Source organism: Dendropsophus ebraccatus, chromosome 9 (assembly GCF_027789765.1).
Source record: "Dendropsophus ebraccatus isolate aDenEbr1 chromosome 9, aDenEbr1.pat, whole genome shotgun sequence".
Classification (NCBI taxonomy): domain Eukaryota; kingdom Metazoa; phylum Chordata; class Amphibia; order Anura; family Hylidae; genus Dendropsophus; species Dendropsophus ebraccatus.
In genome coordinates this window covers 47781666-47803818 of record NC_091462.1, presented here as the reverse complement: position 1 = coordinate 47803818, position 22153 = coordinate 47781666, and the positions used below count along the sequence as shown (strand labels likewise).

The window sequence follows — 22153 nt, the reverse complement described above, 5'->3', positions numbered from 1 at the left end:
TTCTTTTCAGACTGAGAAAGTGCTCTCTGCTGCCAACTGTCTGTGGCAGGAAATGTCCAGAGCAGCAGCAAATCTCTATAGAAAACCTCTTCTGCTCTCCAGACTGGAAAAAAATACACCACTTCCTGTAAGACATGCAGCAGCTGATAAGTACTGGAAGACTAGAGATTTTTAATAGAAGTAAATTACAAACCTCTGGTACTGGCACCAGTTAATTAGAATTTTTATTTATTTATTTATTCTGGAATACCCCTTTAATAGGTGAACTTGAGAAAGAGTAAAGTATTTCTTCCAAAGATTTAATGAAAAGCAATGACATTTTATTTCTGATGGATGAAACACTAAGGACCGGGGAAACTCAGCTAAGCATGTTTGCCAGAGGCAGCATCTGATCGCTCATGCACAAGTATAACGTAACAGCTACAGACACACAGTGCCACCTCGGATCAAAGTGGCTTTTTGGCAGTGATAGGTGTCTTGGTTTAACACAGGAGTCATTTCCCTGGTAATTTCCAGCTTCGTTTATGTGATCTGTACTGTGATAAATGGGCAGGTGGTTCTCCTTTGTCACACACAGAAGTATTCTTATCTGTAACTTCTTGTGAAGTTACTTTGATGCCGTCAGCAAATAAAAAAAAAAAAAGTGCATTATGAATCACAATGCATGTGCTATTAAATATGGGTATTACTGAGATCTCGATAGACACGTATAGCATTCTGCTCTTCTCCTTTCACTCTGTGTTCCAAAGTTAAAAGGCTTTTAGAGAACTAAAGCTAAGGAACAATCAGTACAATGGGCTTCAAACTGCTTGCGTGTTTCTCAGAACATCGAGCTTATGGCGGCAGAAAGTCAAAATCTCCACAGCAAGCGTGCAACATAATATTAAGTGCTGTTAATTTCTACCGACATGAAGAATGGACCAAAGGCTGTCCGTTGTAGTCGTCGCTCTAAATGTACTACTCTGGCTTCTTTGTAAAGGTGGGGTTGTGAATACCTGAAATAAAAAGTCAATAAATTGGCAATTTATGGTTCTGTTAGGCAAAGGCGATGAAAGGAAGGACACTATTATTTCCTGATGAATGATCCGGGATACAATTAAATGAGCTGCCCCACTACTGTATGTGTACAAAGTGTTTAGCTTCCTATGCAGGTAGCTGCCTGGGGGGGGGGGGGGGAATAAATAATTTATATATATATATATATATATATATATATATATATATATATATATATATATATGTATGTATGTATGGAATGTATTGGAAGTCCATGAAGAATAAATAGTTCAGCTGTTTTGTCACGTGGGACCAGGTTGTTCTACAAGGGACAGTGAGCTAGTAAGACCTTACTATCCTAGGAAAGTTAGGTTGTGCTGGAGGTTGTTGTGTACAGTAGGTCCTGTTTGGGGTCAGAGATGAAATCCTTTGGCCTGGAGAGACCCAAAGATAGTTGTAGCTAGAGGTGGTTGCTCTTTAGGCCTGTTAATGGCCCAGACAATTAAAATTGAAAAATGCCCTTTTTAGAGGAACCTGTATTAAAGGCCTGGTTGGGACAATCCTGATGCTGGTTAGGGTCTGTAGAAACAACATCAACTCCCTTAACAATGCTAAGAAAAGATGTGGAAGCATACTGTACATTGCTGAAGGCTACTGTTACCAGAATAGGTCATTAACTGGATGTTTTTGGAGGGATTTGCTGTACATGATACATTTAAATTAAAGGAGTTGGCCACTTTATAGTAAAATTGTTCAGCACACAGTATTAGTAAGTGTGCTCACTGTATATACTGACAGCAGCTTCCTGTGTACCTCATGGAGCTAAAATAAAGCTCCTCTCCTCCAGGCTGTGCTGTCCTGCTCTGTGGTGAGTCTGTACATAAGATGGCTGGCATGGATGGGCATGTGACCATGCTCCACCCCCTGTGTCCTCCATAGGAATATACAGGCTCAGTGGTGGACACTGGGGAGGCAGGGCAGAGTCACATGCTCCTCCATGTCAGCCATCGTATGGACAGAATCACCACAGAGCAGGACAGCACAGTGTGCAGGAGAGAAGTCTGATTTTCGCTCTATGAGGTACACAGGACCTGTTGTCATTATATACAGTACATACACTTACTAATACTGTGCACTGAACTATTTTACTATAAAGTGGCCAACCCTTTTAAGCTTTGATATGTCAGACAGACATGTCAAAAGTTAAAGGGGTTATCCAGCGCTACATAAACATGGCCAGCGCTACAAAAACAAGCTCCATTTACTTCAATGGAACTGAGTTTCAAAACCCCACCCAAACTGGAGACGACAGTAGGGGGAAGTGGCCATGTTTCTGTAGCGCTGGATAACCCCTTTAAGGTTTGGTCAGGTTCTCAGTGCTGAGAACTTCTCCAATTGTTAATTATACCAAGGTGAATTTCCCCTACTTGACTTTATGCTCTGACCTTTGACACCTTTGCAATTAGAAAGATTGTTTTTTATGTGCAGCAACTCTTTTGCATGAGCCTTTCTGGCTCTTTGAGTTTTATATGTTTTTCAACATGCAAGGGCTATGCACTCTGTGGTATAAAAATGGTGGTGCTGGGTAAACCACGTGGCAGAGCAATTTTCTCCCCTTCTTGGTGCTTACTTCCACTGATTACAGGAAAAGGGCTCCATTATAAAGAACCTGTTGGTGCCTATATATATATATATATATATATATATATATACACTTAGGCCCATAATCGCCAGCGCTGCAGTTCTGTCTCTCTCTGCCTTTGTTGCTGGACATCCACTCAACCATTAACTTGTAGAGGGTGTATATAACATTTGCGTACTTTGCGTATCTTAAAGTGAACTTATTTATACCAAATACATTTCATCCAATTCATACATTGTACAGAAAATTCTGTATATTCTGTAGATTAACTAAATAGATCCCTGACTGCAGCTTTAAATGATATATGTATAAGAAAAGTGCCGTATCAGCAACACATCTGTAACTCAAATTGCTCAATTTGGAGAGTAGGGTTATTCAGGTGGCATAGCTGTTTAGCAGCAAGGAATTTAAAGGTAAATGCTTGCAAAGATTCCGATTGTAAGTATTCATCAGGGAGTCCTTCATACTCCCTAATGAATAATTATAGTCCCTGCTATTTGCAAAGCAGCAGCCTTAAATACTGTATGTTTAGTCTCTTGCTGAAAAACAGAGGTAATTTTTCACAGGTGTCACATTCAGATCTCCATGCTCTGAAGCTGGATCTACACGTAAGCCATGTTTTTCACATGTATTTGCTGTGAAAGCAGAACTATTCACAGTAAATCATATGTGGTTTTACAGTGAGGCTTCCAGAAGCATGGTACACTACTGCCCCACAACTGCAATCAACATTACAGCCGTATTTTCCATTTATCTTAGGGTGCGTTCAGACTACGGAAACCGCATGGAGAGTATATAGTGGATTCTGCTGCTCGCCCCTGCAACCTCCGGCTCGCATCTACGCCCATCTGATAGACTCCATTCTATGGTCAGGTGAATTCCGCCTGACCATAGAATGGAGTCTATGGGACGGTGATGCGAACAGCGGAATTTGTGGGATGTTCTCTGCGCAGATTCCTTAGTGTGAATGCGCCTTTAGGCCATGTTTAGACCTCCTGTGAGAATAGCGTTCCATGACCCGGCCGGATCATAGAACAGCCGTTCTCTGAAAAGATCCCCTTGGCAGTCAGTTTTCTACGGCGCCGCAAGGGATCCCGGACAGAGTGTATACTAGGTGTATACACTCCGTCCGGGATTCCCTCAGAAGGCAGCACAACGTGAGTTCCGTGGGAATCACGGCCGTTGTAACTTACGTTGTGTGAACATAGCCTTACTGTGTGTGAATATAGCTTTAGGCTATGTTTTCACGCAGTATTTTTGCTCAGTATTTTACTTGGTATTTTCCATAAAAACGGAGGAATGAATTGAAAACTTACTTAATGGCAAATAACAGTCCTTATTTCAAAATAATGGCTTTTATTTGTCATGAAATGGCGGCCATCCACTGAATTTCAACAGCGTGGGAACATAGCCTTTCTGTGTTTTCAATCCACTCCAGGATTTGGTTGCAAAATACTGAGCAAAATACTATTTGGGAACATAGCCTTTAAGAGTACCTGTTAAAAAGGTTACTTTTGACAAATCATCAGACATGTCAAAAGTTTTAGATCCCACCTGCTGAGACCCACTGGAATCAGGAAATATAGCTGGGACAAGGCAGCAGCAAAATCCACTTCCCGCCGCATGCTCTGTCCATTTAGTTTCATAGACAACCATAGACGAACTCAACGGTAACATAAATATGGCCAGGGAATAAATGGCATGGCTGCCGCGTTCCCTCCTGATTACAGCGGGTGTCAGCAGTGAAACCTGTTGTGATCAATAACTTGTCTGATGACACGTCAAAAGTTGTTTTTTTTTTTTACAGGTACTAAGCAATTTTATTACTCTAATTTTATTGTGGTTGTATGGTGCATGGTTTCTACAAGGCAGCATAGGCGTGCATCTTCTAGTAGAAAGATTTGTTTAGAACATGGTGTGACACATGGTGCATGTAATAGCGTATCAAAAACTCTAATTGGGGAGAATACCATCATGACAAATAGGAAAAAATGAGCCTGTTTTCTGGAAAATGCGCTTGATATTACTGGCGGCTGCTGCTATAATTCTGTATATTTTATGCTACAAGCAGCGTTTTAACAATACTTCCCCAAGGCCTCACTATCCCATAGTGGCTACAAAACTCTTTCAATTTGCAGCATTTTCATATCTGTAATCAGTGTCAGCAGTTTAGCAGGTTAAAACACACATCACGCAGTAACCCTGAAACCCTCCAAAGACCAGAACTTGACAAATAAGAAAAAAAGAGGAAGATTATTGTTTGCATTTTTTTTTCATTATTTGTTAATAATTCCTGATATTGCCAGTGTAGGCCCCATGATCATCGTTCTGCACCCACTTAAAGGGAATTTATTTTGAACCTAGAAACAAGAATAGTTTTGTTCCTTGTGATTTAAATAAGAAAGGAGAAAACATTCCGGATTCGAGTCCCATTTTATAATTTATTCCTGAAGTGATAAGAACAACTAAATGAATAAATAAAGCAAGGTGACTTTTCCCTGTTCATTTATCCTAGTAAGAATGACTGCATTTTATGCAGGACCACATAGAATGTTTTCTCATTAACCCTTTAATTCACAGCTGCATACGTAAAGTTATGCTTGTTGTGCATTGTGTTCTATTTTACTCCATTGAAGGGGTAACATTTCCACTTAAAGGGGAACTCAAAAGGCTTGTGGAATCTTATAGGCCATGCAAGTCTGCAGTGGAAAAGGAATGCAAAGTAGGAAGGCAAAGCGTGCTCTCTGGCATCACCCCTATCTGCAAGTCAATGCTTAGTTCTTTAATGAAATTTCAATAGTCAAGCAAGAATCAATCCCAGGAGGAAGAGTTACCTATTTATAGATTGCTTGTTTGGGCCATGTTCACACATTGTATTTGACTGTTAAACAACGGCCATTGTTTACCAGCACTGCTTAATTGTATGGCAATGTATGGAACAACGGCAGTGGTTTACACACCCTGTACACACTATGGCCATTGTTCTCTGCGACCGCACAAAATAATTGACAGGTCTATTGATACTGTAGGTCACTGAACAGCGGCCATACTAAATAGCCTGTGCTATTTCACAGTGTAAAGTACGGCTCCTAGCTGTACTGTGCCCACATTCCAGTTAAAATTATGTTTATCCAGCAGATACTGCAGTGTCGACCGGGTGAACATGTCAGACATATGCCGTTGTTTGACATGCCCATGTCAAACAACGGCCAATGTTAATACCCCGTGTGAACATGTTTGCCCAAAAATAAAGGCCTGTCTGCTAGCCAGCCACGACCCTACTCTACGGGGGCAAATTACAATAATGCCAAACAGCTACAGTCTACAGATGGATAAGTCTTCTTTTTGGGCTGAGCATTGACTCTGCTTCGAATAAGTGACACTAGAAAGCAAGCTTCCTCCTAAAGGAGAGCTAGTTCCCCTATTGGATAATTGCATGGCTTATAAGACTCCAAATATCTTTGACACTCTCCTCAGGAATAAAGGGGGAGATTTATCAAATATGGTGTAAAGTGAAACTGGCTCAGTTGCCCCTAGCAACCAATCAGATTCCACCTTTCATTTTCCAAAGAGTCTGTGAGGAATGAAAGGTGGAATCTGATTGGTTGCTAGGGGAAACTGAGCCAGTTTCACTTTACGCCATGTTTGATAAATCTCCCCCACAATATTACCTTTTTAGTCCCACATCTAAGGCCTCTTACACAATGCCCATTAAAGTCAATGGACAAAGAGTCACGCAAAGTTTGTAGAAAAGCCAGCCCAGTCTTTTGGGGCTTCCTAAGCATGTGTAGTGGCCGCAAACATATCCTGTGAATATGCCTCAAACCTTTATTTCTTGCCAAAACTGACTCCTAGAAGCTGAACTGATTGGTCCCAATGGGTAACAGTGTCACTTCATATGTTCCACTTGCGGTAAGCTTTCCCTTACACAGTACAATACTACCATACAATAGGTAGTTGATCTAAATCAACCACTTGTTATTTTTGTTAACACATTTTATTCTGGAGATCATTATGTTGTTTGCTGATTACAATGCAATCAAGCATTGCAACGTTTTACGCAAGGGATTGCTGAGCTGCAGAGAATAGAAGCGCCGTCTCTAGCGACTCAGACATTTAAATGAAAAATGGATTTATTAGGTTGGAACAGTGTGTGTGGGAAAGCTGCTACCTTTTACCTCTGGGAGAACTGGTGTGATTTAGACTCAGCTTAAATGATATGTGTAATGAGTTTTGTAGTTTCATTTCATCCATAATTAGACAGAGATCCCAATGAAAAGGCTGTTCTACCACACTTAATGCTCACGGAGGATCCCGGCCCAGCCTGGCTCACAGTACTTTGGTAACTTCTGTGTATGGTGCCTGTCACTGCTCAAGACACTTGTGCACTATGAGTTAAATTTTGACTTTTTTTAGGCGATAGAATGGAGGTAAAATAGCAGACTTCTTTACATGTGAATGAAGTGTAGCTCACATGTCATTCAAGCTGACAATATCTCCCCCAGTCACCTCTCTCCCCTGGGTCAGAAGCTGCGGGCACATGGCTCATGTCAGCGGGTGACAGGTTCTGCTTGTATCTACCGTATTCGACTTCCACTTTAAACTCTGCTGTTCTTATCAGCTGCCAAAACATCTGCTGGAGGAAGCTATGGAAAGCTGCTCTTTCTTCATACTTCGCAGATCCGTGTGTGCACACTACATGCATTATTTTTTTTTTTTTTTTTTTTTTTTTTTTTTTGCACTTGATTATCTTGAAAATGTAAAATGTGAAATGTTACAAAAATTCAACACAATATGCAGACCGATAGTATATTTTGAGTGTCTGACCATGTTATACATGGCTGGGTCAGGGCTGTCGGAATGGGAAATACATTCGGTTTATATCTGCCTAAAGAAGGGAGCCTACTCAGATAGATAGATACCCTAAAGGGGCATATGGTAAGATGATATAATATAAGAAATAGGCAACTAATGGCATAATATCAGTTCATATCATCCGGGAATAGTATGCAGCAGTTCCCCTTTTGACATTTTTTCATTGCTTCTTGCCAAATGGTAAATTAATATTTACCTTATTCAGTAGTTGGTGGAGCAGATTTACCATGATTAACCATTTACCAAGTGGAGATTTTTTCTTTTTGTACCATAATTCGGCATTTTTTACCTTGGCAAATTTAATGGGTACTTGTGCCATTTTGAGCTCATTTGCACCCTGTTCACTAGTTGTCACATAGGAAATGCCAAGTGCCTAATCACTGACTCAGGCAAGTTACCACTATGGTCAAAAACTGTCTGAGTAGACATTTCTATGGTCTATGGTATCGGCTAAACAATCACTTAGTAGGGACCAGCACCATTTTTTTTCCCAGCAAAGATAAGGGACACATGTACGTGTAACAATGTGTGCCATAAAAATAGTACAGATAAACAGCTTATAATTACAATATTGTAAAAATGTAAATAAAGGTTACCCGGAGGAAGCTAAGATTGCGTCCATGCTCAATGCTGGTGATTTCCAGATTCCCCATTACCACTTCACAGTTCTCATAATACTTGCGTAGGGACTTGTATTGTTGATCCAGATCAGACAAAGAGCTAAGTTTGTTCTCGGTTCCTGAACACACTAAAAGAGAAAAAGGCAAAGTGTAAGGATACATTACTGAAAGTGACAGGAATCCTAATACATAATCTATACATACAAGTCTATACATTATCCTAATAACAATCAGAGAAATTCGACGCTCTAAATTAATTTCTAGTAATAAGAAATAATTATTGCACACTTTAAAAGTCACTGTCTTAAACTTGTAGGTTAAATTCTATGTCTATTTCCATGTGACCTGTTATCAATTGTATGTGAGCCCCCCTGTCTATTTCTACCTATGACTTGACAAGTTTAGATCATGTTTCCCAGAATGCCATGATCTATCCCGGCCCACAGTGCCCCGGCACCTAGCTAGATCTGGCTTGCACTCATGCCAGCCTTAACTAAGATGAAGAAGGAGAACAAGTAATATTTAAGTATTTGTTACGATGTGGTCTTTGGATGCTCGCTTAGGGCCTGAGGCTACAGGAGGTGCAGTGATTGTTGACACACACATTTGTACATAGAGATCTATGAAAACATTCTTCAGGGAATATGTTAGTTGTATATAAATAAAGAAGATACATAAATCAATCATTTTCCTGTTGTATACTTAGAATGTATCTGTGCTTAGTTTACAAAGTCTAGTCTAGTGTGTTGACATATATCAAGATGCCACAGCACCCAAAGTCTGCTCTTTACTCGATTGCATCATCTGTTATTTTCCATCAGTGTCAGGACCCATTTATCTCTATCTGCAGCGATAACATGGCTTTGTTAATCCTGCTGTACTTGTGAGTAAAGGAAATGTTCCATTGACCCAGACGCATGCTGCCAAGTCCAGTACAGCAGACTGGCTAATGTTATTCTTTATCCTCTCTCCTGGGAAAACTTCAAACATTCCTGCCATAAGTCTTCTTCCTGGTAAGAACTGCTCTCTGGGTCACATTCATTAACCTTTTTAGTACTGCAGAGATCACCGGGGTGTCACATATGATTGGGAAGAGGAATAAAACCAGTCACATTTTGGTCTACTCAACCCCTGCATTATGGTGTGCCAAGAACTATAGGTCAATAAGTCATACCGTTTTCCTCCTTGTGATTTATTTTTATTTCAAACTTTTTTTCATCTTTAATAAGTATCAGCCAATGTCACAAACAGAACTGTCGGAGCTGTACTCAGCTTCCCCCACTCCAGCACCATCCTCGTGTTCTCTTGGCAGTCACACCTTATTGGAAGGCAGTCAGTGCACACAGATGACATTATGGTCAACATGGCAGCTAGATGCATGGTAGTCTATATACACAGGCAAAATCCTGTATGTCAGTGTACAGTTTACATTGCAGTTCCTGATTTGGTTTAGTCCAATCTCTGTTCTTGTTGACTGCCTTAATCTAATTTTTTTTTGTTCCTGGCTCCTAGATTTCATGATGCCATATACCACACTTGTGGTACATGTCCTAACCCAGACTTCTGGCTAATCCTGACTATGTTCCTGACCTTACGAAATTTATTACTATGTAACTATGTTCCTACCTAGACCTTTGGATACTATACCTGGTACCCTAGTGTTAATCCTGGATCTGACCTCCAGCTTCCTACTGAGTGAACTCATATTGTGTATTATCCCGACTGCTTACCTATATACAACATTTTTCTCCATTTTTGACCATTACTAGCTCTCATATTCTGCCTTGCCTTAATTCTCCTGGTATCTCCTAGTACCATCCAGGCCTTCTGTATCTCCTGGTTTTGCCTAAGGCCTGGTTGGTGCCCTTGGTGTCTCCTGGTTTTGTCTAAGGGCTGTTCCTGGTTGCTGCTCCTTGTATCTCTTGGTTCTGAACAAGGCCTGTTCCTCATTGCTATCCCTGAGAGCAGGAAGGATCCTACCTTCCACTTCCTTCATCTGCCCTTCTGTGTTAATGCTTTTGAAGAGGAGATGATGTGGGAGCATGTTGTGGGAGATGTGATCATTGCACGAGGGAGAAACCACGTCCACACACAATTTCCAATAGCTGCCAAATGTCCCTGTGACCTTGGTAACATTGGGCACCAATAGATCACTGCCCACAACATGCTCGCGCCCCCTCTCATCTGTGGAAGTATCCTCATGGACAGGCAGACGGAGGAAGTGGAGCGCTAGAGAGCATAAAGGGTAAGACCTTTCCTGCTCTCCCGATATCCCCATTTATTGACTTCCTGGTGTTTCTCATTCCCTGGCTAGTAACTTTTCCTACAGAAACAAATGTGTACATATAACATATATTCCATTCATACAAAATGTTTATTCCATGTTTTCTATTAAACAGCTGTATTTTCTCCCTCAGTATGCATGGTTTAGTATTGAACAATATGTTTTCTAGTATAATGTGTATTTATTTGGCTCTTCCTTTCTATATACAGTATACAGTATGTTTTTTTCCCCTTTGTTTTCACTCTTCTTTTTGGGATGCTCAACTTTCCTATTAGAAATGGACCTGACATGTAATTAAAGGAATTGATTTGCACACTTCAAACCTTGCCAAATACGTGATCTGCCATCTGTGACATCAGCTGTTCTTCCTTGAGGTCTCCCTATGCACCTGAACTTATGTTTGTAAAGGGGGGAGCCCTCCAGCAGGTGACATGCCATGAGCATAGATATGGTACATTAGCAGCACATGCACATCCCTCTGTGCACTAATCCCCAAAGCGTATAATGATTGCAGCCATCTACCTCATCATTTACCCTTGCTGCATTGAACTCTTAACAGGATCATTTGTCTCCAAATGACCTGCCGTATACAAGAGTCTTATCATAGACTGCTATCAGCTGGATTGTAACCAAGGTTGAATTTCTAACCTTTATATTTCTTCCAGTATTCTTAGAAACAGTGAAGATATGAAATGTAACCAACCTCATCTTCGGAATGCTCTTACTGCTTTAGTCATCTTTATGTTTATGTATTTACTGATACTAGTCCGTAAGTCCCTACACAGCTAATAAACTATTTCACAACACACATGGTCTGGAATCAAACATGAGGCCACCTCCCCAGCAATTCCACAAACTACTACAGCATGTCCTTGATTGTTCTGTACATATTCCAAGATTAAAGACATAAATCAACTTCTTCCCAGTGCCGTAGGAATTACACCCACTGGGGTCCTCGCTATAAGCGTCACTTCAAAAAATAGTAAGTTTGCATTTTCTAAAAAGAACACAATGGTGAATAAAAACGGATATTTTCTAAATGACTTTCATTATAACATCTATATTTTCAAAGATTCTGTTACCTATACATAGCTTTCAATCTGATTTCACAAGGCAAAAATTATAGCCCAATAATGGCAAAAAAAAAATAAAAAATGAAAACAACAGAGCTACACAAACACTGAAATAAAGAACAACATGGGAATTTCACTAATACTAAACAACCACAATGGACAGCGGCAGGTTGTAAATTTCCCCCCTGAAATGACTATGGTTTCTTATTTTCTTATTCACCTTTTTTTTTGGACAAAGGAACAAAGGAGGCAAGGACAAGGACAAAAGGGAAAAAGACAAGGAAAATGTAGTGTAAGCACAGGCCACAACTAATACAATTCAGATATTAGACAAATAAGATTGGGTGGTAAATATTCCTACTGATTCACAAAAGAAGGGACTATTGTTCTTCTCAGTGAATGCTATGGATTTGTTTCAGGTCGAATGGGACATGCATAGTTTCATTAAAATACTAATGCCTTCTTATCAAACTGGATAAGGGTATAAAACCGTCAAAGTGATGCTACTGGTCAAGTGGAATTGACACTGGATGCAGTCAGTTTATTCATTCAAAGTGACTCTCAACCTTCACAAAAACCAACATCAACCAACATATATACAAACAAATTTTTTGCAAAGTGTATATATGTATCACTGTATGAGCTCCTAGATGTCCTCAGTTTAGTTAACATATTTCATAATGTTTTCTTAAGATAATACCGTGGTAATATAATAATTTTCTGAGAACAATACAACCTCTTAGAATAAAGTTATCCAAAAAAATGGGACAAGGATTCCAGAATGCCGGCGACTGGAGCTGTCACAAGTTAATTAGCCCACACAGTAATTGCCTACATCATTTTTGACATTGCCTCAAGCCCTTGCAGAAGCTGGTAGCCTTCTGTTATCCAACATGGGAAATATGGCAGTACATGGACTAAACTCTGCTCTGTGCAGCCAGTTTATGGAAGAAACCTGATGTCGGACGGAAATGAACAGAAACATTTTCAACTGGACAGCTAGCAATGAATAAATACATCGCTGCACCCTAAATCAGATACTAATTAACGGATATAAAATGGCTATTACTTTCCATGCATGACAGCAACAGGTTAACTGGAGAAAAAATTTGAGTAAATTTTCATACAACACAGGATCTTATTTATTTTTTATTTTTACCACATGAGACTTAGTGTAAAGCAGTGTTATAAAGGAAATCTCCCCCATACTGCTTGTTTATATTGTAGGCCCGCTACATGTTGAGAGGTTTCCTGGCACCGGCTGTTGTGTGTGATTTGGAAGCTGGTTGTAGTAATTTAGTCATTTGGTGAAGATTTAGAAACATTAGGGTAGCTGAGCACAGACGGCACTCACTGTTCTCAAGGATCACTGGCTGGCACAACTATTTCTACACATGTTAAGATGACAATAACTATTTATATTTTATGTAATTGCCCCCAAAACTTTGGGCTATGTGCCACATTACAACGTCCACAATCAGAGTGTGTTAGACTGAAAGAAAAGGATGGGTGGTATCACACACCTGTTGTAGTTGCAAAATTTTCAACATGCTAAAAGATACGTGTTTGTTAACATCCACAAGCTTAGCCATACTACTGTACCATAATACTTTCTTATTGGCCATTACAGTTACCTGTTCTCAGTGAAACTCACAATATAATTTCCCCATGTCAGATATGCACCCTAAGGCAACCCATTAATATCTGTGTAACAGGTAGGAGGAAACAGGAGCACCCAAAGAGAATATAGAGGTAGCATCCACTCTCAAGACAAAGCTTACCATTGGACCACTTTGTCATAGAGGTAGCTCATGCGGTTGGTTGGTTGGTTGGTTGGTTGTTGGCTTATGGTGAGAGGTTGCAAATAGCAACATGGGTAGACCAGCTGGTTTGGCCTTGGAATTAATTTAGAAGCAGAATTTAAGTGCTGTCTAGGTTTTTACCCATTACGCATGTGTGGGATGTGGAGAAAGGGTTGAGCAATTAAAGCATACCAGGTTGCTTCCTAAGTGTCAGTTGAACTGTTATAGGCAGAGGCTGGCCTAGTGCACTATAAGACACCAGTGTAACGTACCAAGGGATCAGGCATCGGTCATAGGCTGGGGGCAAGGTAGTGTGGCCAGACACAAGAAGAATGGTTGTGGTAAGAAGGCTTGTGGTCAGCTCGGGAGAGGATTAGGTACAGAAGATCAGACTCAGGAAACAGTTTTCAAGGGTAACTAAGGATTCTTTGTTAAGTAAGTGCGGCTCATTTAAATTCGGAATTACCTGTTATTGGCTGGGGCAGGTTTATCTGTGTGCTCTGGCTCTATAAGACATGGCAAGTGAGTGCATACAGACCCTTTCAATAGGACTGGAAAGATATCTGGACTAGGTGGCACAGATTGGAGGTAATCTAGTGGCTGTACATGGTGGGAGAAGTAGTATGCTTGTGCTAGCACACCAGCAGTTTTACAATTAAACTGACCTAATGTTCCAACTGACTTTAGAGGTACGCAAACATCAAGCATGCTAGGGTTAGACCAAACGTGGACCCTCTGCATTCGATTTTCGGTGGCTGAAGAAGTTGGATGCAGCTCTAGGGAGTCCTGGAAAACATGGATACAGCCTATGACATTAATCAAATGCAAAGCATTTGGGTTTGGACAAACCCCAGCAAAGGTTCACTCATCTCTAAAGGCTGTATTAGGCTATAAAAAAGAAGAAACGTTATCCCTTCAGTCCCATAACACTGGCCTCTCTGCAGTCTGCACTTTTAAACAGCTGTCTATAGATGGGTCACTTCTCATTCTTGTCTTTTTCTGTCTTGGCTTCTTAAATCCCCAGTCATGTTCTAAAGTTTCTTTAAGGAAGCAAGCATGGATAAAAGGGATAGCTACCTCCAAAAGGTGGTAACAAAAAGTTGCTTTGCATATCCTTCTTCCCAGAATTCTCAAGGCCTATATGTCTCCACACACCTTTATGGTGCTCAGTAACATCACCCCTTCTAGCTATGTTCATTTATTTATTGTTTGTACAAATAACAGTTTAACTTGACTATATTTGCTCCACATTACTTTACTACCTGTTCCAGCAACAAACAGGTTAAAATTTCTCCATAGGCAATATAAAATATTCCGCAGTATGCGTCAACGGAGAACTATTTGACAATTCCTCATTTCCCTTTATTAAATCTAAGACGATGAGGGGAGATTTCTGTTTCATTAATTCCCTCGTTAAATGCGTTTTTTGTTTAGTGCTTTCAGCTGTGTAAGGCCCATTTATTATTGCTGCATGTTCGGAGTGTTTCACTTATTATATCATCAGATTAAACTATCCTAAATAATGAATGAGTCTAATTACTGGGAAGCTGTTAGACAGCAGAGCCGACTGCAGATAGGGTAATCCCAGGGATTACACGGCTACCTAGTATCAATTTCATAGAAAGTACTAGCTACAGACATGAATACACAGAAGATTTTATACAATTAAAAATTATATATATATATATATATATATATATATATATGTGTGTGTGTGTGTGTGTGTGTGTAAGTAGAATAGGATTTAACAGACTGTAGCAACAAAAGTAGCACTAGCAATAAAAAAGCATTAAAGCATTTACTGGTCACATTTTTCTCTTTCTCAAGGAGGTTGAGCTGTGCGTGGCTTTGCTGAAAATGGCCATGGCTTGCGTGCAACTCTGTGCACCAACAGTGTGTCTGGCATGTGGGGATGCTGGGGAGCTTAATTGATAAAAGTACCTGGGGCTGGGCAGAAAGGCATTCAGGTAGGAAGGATCCGGAGGGGTCCCACCCTCCATTCCTCCCCTTTTTTGGTGTGTTGGCTAGTTGGGGTCATAGCAGAATGGAGGGTTGACAGTGGAGTATAGCAGATATCACTGCAGCCAGGCAGGGGTCCTTAGAGTTGGAGGTCAAATTGGTGGAAGTATGAGGGGATTTTCCTAGGTACCATCCTCCTCCTCCTTTCTGGAAATTAACTAAATGGCGGTCTGGCGCATGTTGGTTTTAATGTAAGGTGCATCACCGGAGGGTCAGTGGTTGGCATGGTAGCCATATTTGGCTTGGTGTATTCGAGTCTGGCAGGGCGGCTGGGGGCAAAAACTATGTAGCTATAAGGACATTCCTCAAGGGTTACTGTTAGTATTCTTAAGAACATTTAGAAATGGTATAATCTGGATAACAATGTTGATAATTTGTATGTTGTTGTTATGTTAATAAACATTGGCTGTTGTTCCTATTATTATCCAAAACGGTGATTGTTGTGTCATTCTTAATTAAAAAAAAAAAAGGGGGGGGTAAAGGGTGGGGTGGGGAGGAAGCTTTTAAGTTACTTAATTTTGGGATTGGGAAGCACTGTATGCTAACCGTACTCTACAATACGAAAGTCATGTTATGTGATGAGACCATCGGGAAGCAAGTAAGCAGTGAAAGGACTGTGTCTTTGGCTGGTCTCAGTGATGTTGGGGACAGTCAGCCTATCAGCGCTGGGCCAATCTTAAGTGGAAGACACTCAAGTCTAACAGCTGGAGGAAGATTTATACGTGTGTCAGCTCACCGCATGAATCCCTGACTGCGTTTTCCTGAACTTTTGCTTGTTTGATGTTGGCCAAACTTTGATTTTGCACTGCAAGTTTGATCTCGAACAAAGACCTCTAGAGATTTTACTCTGGGAGTGTTGCTGTCCATGGAATGTAAGGCGTTTATGTAAATTGCGATAAACATCATCACCACTTATCTCCATGGGTCATGAAGTCAGCAATGTATAGTGCAACACTAGCTGAAAAAGAGCAGAGACTTATTTTAAAATGACAGGAATCCCTACTCTCTACTTACTTTCCAATGAACCCTGGAAAGCACATATTAAGCAGTAGGTATACACTGTACTCATATATATATATATATATATATATATATATATTTATTTTTTTATTTTTTTTCTAATGTATATAATTATATCATACGGAATACATCTAGCTGTTAGATTTGGATAAATTTTTCTCTGCCTAAATTATCTAATATTGCTCAAGGTCACAAAGATTTTATTTGGGCTTACACAGGCTGCAGTGTATATCTGGCATCTAATGGTGTTATTGACCATCCCTGTAAAACAGTATATTCACATCAGTATCTTGTATGTGGAAAATTATTACCTGGGATTTTCTCATTTTTGGTTCTAGCAGTAAGCAAAATATCTAACACTAAAGTAAAAGTGACACAACCCCTGTTTTCTGCTTTCTCCAAAGACTAGTTTCTTCTGCCCATACGTCTTGCAACCGCCTGCACAATCCTGCCTTTTCTATCTCCTTGCATTTATCTGCTCATTTATATCCTTGATTTATGGAGGCACTCTATATATGACGACAGAATCATAAATTCTGCAGGATGTCTGTGCATGGAAAATGAACCCTTTCCCTCACAGAGACACCAAGAGCACAATGGCATGAGTAAACTATCATAGCGGAGGTACAGATTCCAGCGTACAGGGCAGGAAAGAGTGTAACCACTAGTCTAAGATATATAAGGAAATATTGGGGTCACCCTGGCGTAATGATGGTATACTAACTCTATTACCTCTATAAAGCAGAATGCGAGCAGTATTGGCATCATATGATAAAAGATAGACTGTGTAATCATGTGACCTACCTAATCTCTTTTTTTTTTCTTTCTTTTTTTTTTTTAAGTGAGTGTGATATTCTTACTCACTGATCAGCCATAGCATTAATACTACGTCCCTGACATTGTGTAGTTCTGCCTTGTCCCTGTCTTCCCAAGACCCATGAAGGTGTCCTGTGGCATCTGATTTTACCCGTAGATCAGTTAAAAATCAACTAAACCTGCTATTTCTGTGGGGGCGACCAACTGTCAAAAGTATACAGAGCATTCAGTCTCTCCCCAACAGAAGTTGTTATGAGGAGAGGAAGATAGGAATGTTGGATTTGACTGCCCGATCCTGTTCTCCTAGAGATAAGCAATCACCAAAACAGTCTCTCCATTGATAACACATGAATGATTGGTAAAGTCAAATTTTTAGGGATAGGGAGACTGGGAAAGGTGGCCAAACATACATTGGGTTAATAGCTATTGAAGGTGTCCAACTTACTTCCTTTAGATTGCAAGTCAAGGCCTACATGGATTTGATTTATAGGCCTTGACATCAATTTTGGAGGCTATACCAACACCTTGAATTCCTTTCCATATTCCTCAAACTGTTCCTGAACAATGTGTGTAATGTTTCATAGACCATTATCTCGCTAAAAGAGACCGCTACAATTAGGAAATACTATTGCCATGGTCTAATACAGTGAAACAAATGTTCGTATGTCCGTAATGGAGATGAGCAAACTTCTCTAATTGAAGAAGAAATAAGATAAGGGTTTATCATAGGCAGTGTAGAGAAAACGGCATATAGTTCAGGTTCTCACAAACCTGTATGATCAGCATTTGAATCCCGCTGCCTGGAGAAGGTGGATGCAGCCCAAGGACCTCCTGGAAAATATGGATACAGCCACTTTCACGAGGCAATTGGATTTAAATGCAGAATTTTTGAGCTCATGCAAACCTGAATTTTCGGCAACTTTGCTCTTCTCTACTCAGTAATCATCTCCATGTAAGGGTATGTTCATACTACTGAATTCGACAGAACACCCACAGTGGATTCCGCAGCTTGCACCCGCTCATGGATGCTGGCAGCCGCATGTGTCTCCGCTGCTCCCATAGACTTCATTCTATGGTTTGACAGATTCCGCCATCCGCCCGAAAAATGAGCGGAATCTGTCAAACCATAGGACGAAGTCTATGGGAGGAGCAAAGTCACAAGCATCCACAAACGGGTGCGATCTGCAGAATCCGTGGCGGGTGTTCTGTCGGGATTTCGTAGTGTGCACATACCCTAACTGGACATCAAAGAGGGTTAACCAAAGATGTTACAAGCCTCACATTTTTGTCTATTCTACCTTGGGGTATTTTAATGCTGCCCACTTTCATCTGCACAATGATAAAACTATGTCTATGGGCTTTCTCTTTTCTGAAGTAATGAATCTTTGCTATCTTTCGACTCATCTGTGTTTAGCATAACAGCAATAACCAGGGAGTATTGAGATAATAGTACGCTGCTTCATCTACACAGCGTATGTTAAACTCTTATCTTATTCCTTCTTATTTAATTAGAAAAATCGTCTCTACCGTTTCTGATACACAACTAAGACAAATGGTGCAGATTGAGCAAAATATCCCGTTATCTTCTGTTAAATCAAATAATTACATCTCCGATAGACCATTGAGATTTGTGCATAGGGTAAAGCAATACATATTCCTGGTTGTCTCTGAGGATCCCAGAAAACACTCAAAGCTGCCATAAACCAACACAATATGTTTGGAACTCACACATCGCCACAATATTAATCCCACTCATTCTGATCATATTACGTAGGACACACAGGCTGACTGGCCCAGCGTAGCCGCTGAGAGAGCGACCATATATTAAGACGGGAAAATGTGCAATAGATAAGGTAACTTAGATATCTACAGGGACTTGATTTACAACATTTATTTTCAAGACAAGTTAACAGAAACAGTATTTAAATCTACAGCTTCTGGATCCCAGGCCTTAGGAAAACTCATTACACTTATCATTGCCAAAAGCTTATTGGTTCTGTGTAAGAGAGAACCCTTAATCTCTCCCCAGCTCCCGAGGCTGACTGGCCTCTCTTGTTCTCTTGCCCAGTCCAACTTATTGTTGAGTTTCATTCTCCCTGGGTCAGCATAAAACACACATCTAATCGCTCACAGTTATCTATCGCTCTGTGCTACTGTCTGAAAGAAAGCACAATATCAGCGCTGTGTATCTCTTCTCGCTCCCTCTGTGTCTGTCTATTCTTCTGCCAGAGTAAAGAACAAATCTCACCTCCTGATAATATATGTTTCCAGCATATTCCGTTTCTTTAATGCACTTGCTTCTTTCCCCCTTTCTTCTATGCTCAATAGAATTGTTTTAATGGTAAAGGAGACACCCTAAACTATATATAGTAAAGTGGCATGTAAGAGATTATCAGGTGCTCCTTGAAGAAGAATATAAAGGAAACGGACTGAATGGTTGGCTTCAAATCATAGGGGGGAAATACTATTGTGTTGAAACCAAAGGTCTAAGGTTCTGCAATAGCCCACAAGGCTTAATGGGGCAATGCACCTTTCATAGTTGGTTACATGCTTGACAACTCTTCCTCCCAAATCCCCCCTCCCAGTCCACATATACTCACATACAATCTTGCATTCATGTATTCTCAATAGGAAGAGTGGGATTAACTGACTGACTGACACCTTAGGCAGCGACTTATCTCACTTTAGTACATAAGGATGAGACATAGTGAAATCCAGCTGCCTAAACCTTCACTGCCCTAATAATCTGATACTGAAGGAAAGTCAGGAAACCTCATACACATCATATGGCTCGCTGATTCCACAGATTTTAGTAGTTTTCATCAACATTTATCTAAAATGTATAGTCACTTTTCCATTCAACTAGCCTTTGGGTACTGGTCGTATAAGGGATAATAGTGGCAAATGTGTAACTGGAGTGTTAAAGGTATATTATCACTAAATAGCTGGACTTGTCAGCTTCTCATTAAGGGTGCATGCACACTACGGAATCCGCGCTTACGACCCGCCGTGGACTCTATCGCTCATACCCGCCTGCGGCGGCGCGCATCTCCGCCCGTGGCATGAACACCATTTTATGGCTGGGACATTTCCGCCGTTCACCAAAAGAATTGACATGTCAATTCTTTCGATGGACGGCGGAATCCGTCTGTGCCTAGAATGGAGGCTATGGTACAGACGGAGATGCGCGTGCCTGTGAGAAGGGGCCAGCGACGGAATCTGCAGCGGCCTTTCCGCATGCACCCTAAATGTGCATGTGTTCATGCACCTTATAGGAGTACTCCATAAAAAAGAATGTTTTTTAATTTAACTGGTGTCAGAAAGTTATTTAGATTTTTAAATGTTTAAATTAGTTTTATTTAAAATACAGAAGTTTTTAGGTACTTATCAACTGCTGTATGCCCTGCACAAAGTTTCTTTCCTGTGTGACACGGTGCTTTCTGCTGCCACCTCTGACAGGAACTGGAACAGCAGAAAATCACCACTGAGAAAGTCTCCTGCTTTGGACAGTTCCTGACATGCACAGGGGTGGCAGAAGAGAGCACTGTGTCCGACTGAAAAGAGGAAATGTACAAATCTATATAACTTTCTGATACCAATTGATTAAAAAAACATTGAATAAGTAATTTAATAGTAATTGAGAGCAAAAGCTCTTTCCTATTTGACAACTAATAGTGGTGACACACATTATATAATAGTTGGTTAATTGTTGAACAACCGATGTGCAGACAGATACCATAACATTATTATTATTTCCAACTGAACTTTCAACCAACAAAGGTGTTTTTTTGTGGCAGGGAGCAACTTTTCTTTTTAGAAAAAAAATTTGATAATATGAACTAGACAGATTTGTCCTTTCTCCGATTTGCTTTGCTATACATAAGTCTTGCATGAAGAGGGTACGGTTGAGTCGTCCATGTTCCCATAGAGTTATGCTGATGAATTCAAATTTCCATTGCCAATGAAGGGGTTATCAGCACAGATTGTAAGTAGTGAGTACCTATCCTGACACATGGCGTCCTTGAATCTACTGGCGTCTTGCTGCAAGATGACAGGGAAGGTCAACGCATGTAATTTGACAATAATGAGTGCGCAAGAATATTAGACAGACCCTCCCCTGAGCCTTGTGCAGCTTCCAACACAACAGACGGTGAAAAATATGACACAAAGACAGTGGACAGAGCCAGAAGGGACTGTCCAGACGTCACACATATCAGTCAACCCTCTTCTTTGTCAGCCAATATAGACTTCATGCTAGGAAGCAAAAGACTGATCTATTGTTGGCTTGCTTGTGAACCAATGTACAGAAAATATGACATGAGATAATTGTGTCACCCAAAAATTCAATGATCATTTAGATCCGCGTCATTTAGGACATCCCTTTCAGTGGATAATTCACACATGTATTAATCTATGCCTCCCTTTAAAAAAGAAGTACTACAGGAGGGCAAACGCAAGAACAAATGTTTGTGTTCTTTTATTTGCCCATAGATTTATACAGTTGTACATGTTATTATATGTCTTGGTCTGCAGCATTATTACCCCGTAGCTTTTCTACTGTGAATAAATGTACAGTAGCTATTATGCCCTGTGGCAAGATTTGCCCTGGTGGTATAGTGAAAAGTTGGGAAGAAGAGCGATGGAACAGGCATAGCCTCATCGGAAGGTGGCATGACACTGGTAAAATCAGAGAGGCTAGATTGTTTATTGACTCCTTAGAGGATTTATATTCTCACTAATTTGTGGGTTCTGATTTGGACAATTGGATAGCACCACTTGCTAGCTTTCTGGTAATTTAGGAGACTCTCCAGTCTGCAAGTGGCTCTGCAGCCTATGCGAAGATAATAAGGAAAGAAGGAGTGCTGTCTGATGGGTTTTAGAACTTTCTGAGAGGGTTCACCCGATTCAACAGTAACTCATTGTTAAAGGGGAATGCCAGCCAGATCTAAAAATACAGGGCCGGCGAGGAAAGTGGGGAATGTAAAAGAATTTATACTTACTTGTCC

The 22153-nt window shown here is 40.4% G+C and overlaps 1 protein-coding gene across 2 annotated transcripts in view; it reads right to left on the bottom strand.

Moving 5' to 3' along the window:
• ERBB4 (erb-b2 receptor tyrosine kinase 4) overlaps positions 1-22153 on the bottom strand; it is a 715736-nt gene that overhangs the window by 387814 nt on the left and 305769 nt on the right. For both annotated transcript variants that reach the window (XM_069983214.1, XM_069983215.1), the window contains exon 2: positions 8110-8261. In XM_069983214.1, coding sequence (XP_069839315.1) covers positions 8110-8261 — 152 coding nt within the window. The remainder of the gene's footprint in view (positions 1-8109; positions 8262-22153) is intronic.